General features: G+C 34.2%; 1 protein-coding gene across 1 annotated transcript; it reads right to left on the bottom strand.

Annotated features, from left to right (window-relative positions):
* Positions 1-2432: 2432 nt before the first annotated feature.
* Positions 2433-2897, bottom strand: LOC143581176 (uncharacterized). The gene has a single exon (XM_077064014.1). It carries the CDS (start codon positions 2895-2897, stop codon positions 2433-2435), a length of 465 nt encoding a protein of 154 aa, XP_076920129.1.
* Between the last annotated feature and the right edge of the window lie 292 nt (positions 2898-3189).

Below are 3189 nucleotides of genomic sequence, written 5' to 3'. Positions count from 1 at the left end.
TTATAACTTTAATACAATACAGAAGCCCCTAATATAATCATCTTTCCAATTCTTTTTGTGTACTATCAAATATTCAAAGTGTACTATTAAATATTCAAAGCAATGCTTAAACCATGCGTAGTCAAAGCTCTGCATTTTTTGGCATTTTATGTCACGTAGTTTTAGTCAGTTTTTCAGAGTTTTGAAAAAAAATATTCTAGCCAAAATTCTCCTTGAAACTTTGTAGCAATCATTACCAAATTTTTTATTTCTATTTTGCATTTCTATTTTTTAAATTTAAAATAAGCAAATAATTAATTAAAAATACTTAAAAAAACAAGTTATATAGTTTTCTTAAATATTAAAATATATATACCGCAGCGGAAATACTCAAAGGTGTCTCAAGTTGTTTTATCGGTCAATTTTAAGTACTCGTCGTTGATGTCGGTCGTGTTTCCGTATACAAGCATGCATATCGCTGAAGTAACCTTTTGTATCGCGGTGAATCCTAGCGTCCCCGACCATCCAGTTTTGCTTAAGTATTCAAACTCAAGCTCCAAGTATTCGGTAAGACGCAAAAATTATCGTTTAGACAACCGAAAGCGACGATTAAAGGTCTCTGGGTTCTTGTATCTTAGCGGGTCATTGAAGTAATATGTCATCAAACGAGCATTCACGCCTAACGATCTCGTTCAATATATTCTCTTTTCAAGAGCGTCGTGGAGGAGGGGAAAGAGATTTCATATAATTTACCGCGAGCACAATCACACTCACAATTGTTGCTTTATAACGTTGAACACCAAGTTTCTTTGTGTATGATATAACATTTAGTTGTGTGATATTATAATAATGTATGATATTATAATAATGAAACAAAATAAACCTTTTAATCGTTCTTAACACGTTAACTCGATAGTAACTTGTGATAAACAAATTCAAAAAGAATATAAAGTTTGTTGGTGACATATGTGGTGTGGGTCCAATGGCGTGACTAGGTTTCTCTCCTTTGGTTTCTTGCATAACTGTGACATTTGATATTTGACATTAGATTTAGAGATGAGAAATTGAGAATAAAACTTTGTCACGTTTTATATAATATAAGTCTCACAACTTAATTAGTTAATTGAATACATTAAATTCTATTAATGTTTTAAACTTTACACATGCTTATCAACCTCATCCTCTCTCTTAAACAAGTCAAGGTTTGAATAAATTATGTTTCAAAGTTCTAAAAGTATCAACGTGAACATTTATAAATCATATAGTATGATATGACTTTTATTTTGTATTGGTGTTTCATGTCACCATAAAACATTACATGACATCCATATCAAAATACAGTTATAGGTTTGTTCAAAACAACTCGAACCCTAAGGCTCGGTAAATAAACTCACTCAAGAAAAACTCGTTTGTAATTGAGTTAAGTTCGAGCCTGGCTAAAACAGGCTTGTTAGCTAGCTCGTTGCCTTTCGCTCGTTTAAATTTTAATATTAGAAAATTCTACCCAAATCTTAAATTATAGAAGTTATATACTATAAATTCTGTTGTTTATAAATTATGAATTATATATATATATATAATTTTGTTTTTATATATCAATGCGCATAACCTTTTAAAAGTTTCAAATTTTAAAAACAAACAAGCTAGCTTTATGAGCCACAAGCTGACTCGAATTTCATGAACCAAGCCCAGCTTAATACCAGCTTGTTAAGATATACGGTTTTAACCGAGCTGAATCGTTTAACTTCAAGCCTAAACCCAACCTAATTTGGCTCATTCACAATCCTAGTTATCGTTTTTAGAACGTCAACATTCTTGTGTGTTATGCAATCGCACTCTTTAATTTGGAGAGCCTTATTACCCCACTCTGTCAGACTATGTTTTCTTATCAGGCTCACGCTGACTTCAGATTTGGCTTGGGCATTCCCCTTTTAAACAATACCACCGGCTGTCACTTAATATCATAAACTCTATGGCGTAACACACGGTGAGACTAAAACCATGTGAACTCGAGATTTAAACTGACAATCTCACAAAACCTAACTCAAAACTTTCATTGCCAATATCCAACCAAAATACTATAAATGAGAATGAAACTTGCGTCTCCATTAAAGAACCCAAGAATTTCACCACTAGACCACAAATGCGAGATTTAGAATCATAGTTATCTACATAGCCTTCACATTGTTAGAGACTCTTTAATACATAAAAATAAATATAAAAATGAAAAAAAGCATGTCAAATTTTTATGGCACTTATTATCCTAACGATCACAACTATCATAATCATAAAGAGAGAAATAACTAAATAAGGGAACTCATAAACACCATTTAATCAAATATTAATATTAAGATACCAATGTACATTAATTAAAACAACTATATCTCACATTATAAACCCACGACTCATTCAATTCTTGACATTAAACCCACTGCCACGTGTCCACCAGCATCCTATCCCAACATTTTCAACGCCACTTGAAAGTCCACCTTCTGATTATTATTACCATTCCTTTTACGCCGTCCACCAAACGACGTCGTCTTAGCCATTTTCTTCTTCACCTCCAAACTCTTCTCAATTGCTATACTTGCCTTAATAGCCAACAAACACATCTCTTGTAACGAAATCGGTCGGTATGACATTGATACAGGCATAATGAAGTATATTTGACCAGGCTGGAGATGTTCGTCGCCTGCCACGTGTGGCACGTGGCAGTCGACGAACATTGTTTCAGCACTGGATAAAAAGATTGTGTCACGTTCGTGATCATTGAGGATATTTTTAGCAGTAATTGGCGGCCGGAGTTCCTGCATCCGGCCGTCGATTGCGTGGATCACCATCACTGTTGATGGTGATCCGTTGGTGATCATTAGTGTTCCTCGGTCTTGGGAATACTGGATTGAGGCACATGCACCCATGTTGGTAATTGTGTTTTGATGGATTGCTTATGTACCAGTTTGGCTGAAGACCTTAAATTTAGCGCTGACTGGGATACAACTCTGAAACTTTATAGATGTGTTTACTAGAAACTCTTATGAGATTTCAAAACTCTGATTTTGGGGATATAAACTTAGCGCTAACTGAGATGTAACCCGAGAATTCTGTATATGTATATATGTTCACTATAAACCCTCACGAGACTCCGATATAGGTAAGATTTAGAATAGGGATATGTATGTATAGGGAGACAAGGAGTGTGTGTAAGGTAGA

This window comes from Bidens hawaiensis, unplaced genomic scaffold, assembly GCF_021521415.1.
Source record: "Bidens hawaiensis isolate Kalapana, Puna unplaced genomic scaffold, B.hawaiensis_p1.1 tig00030817_1, whole genome shotgun sequence".
NCBI classification, from domain to species: domain Eukaryota; kingdom Viridiplantae; phylum Streptophyta; class Magnoliopsida; order Asterales; family Asteraceae; genus Bidens; species Bidens hawaiensis.
The sequence above is the reverse complement of the archived record's forward strand: the minus strand, read 5'-3'. Positions and strand labels throughout refer to the sequence as shown.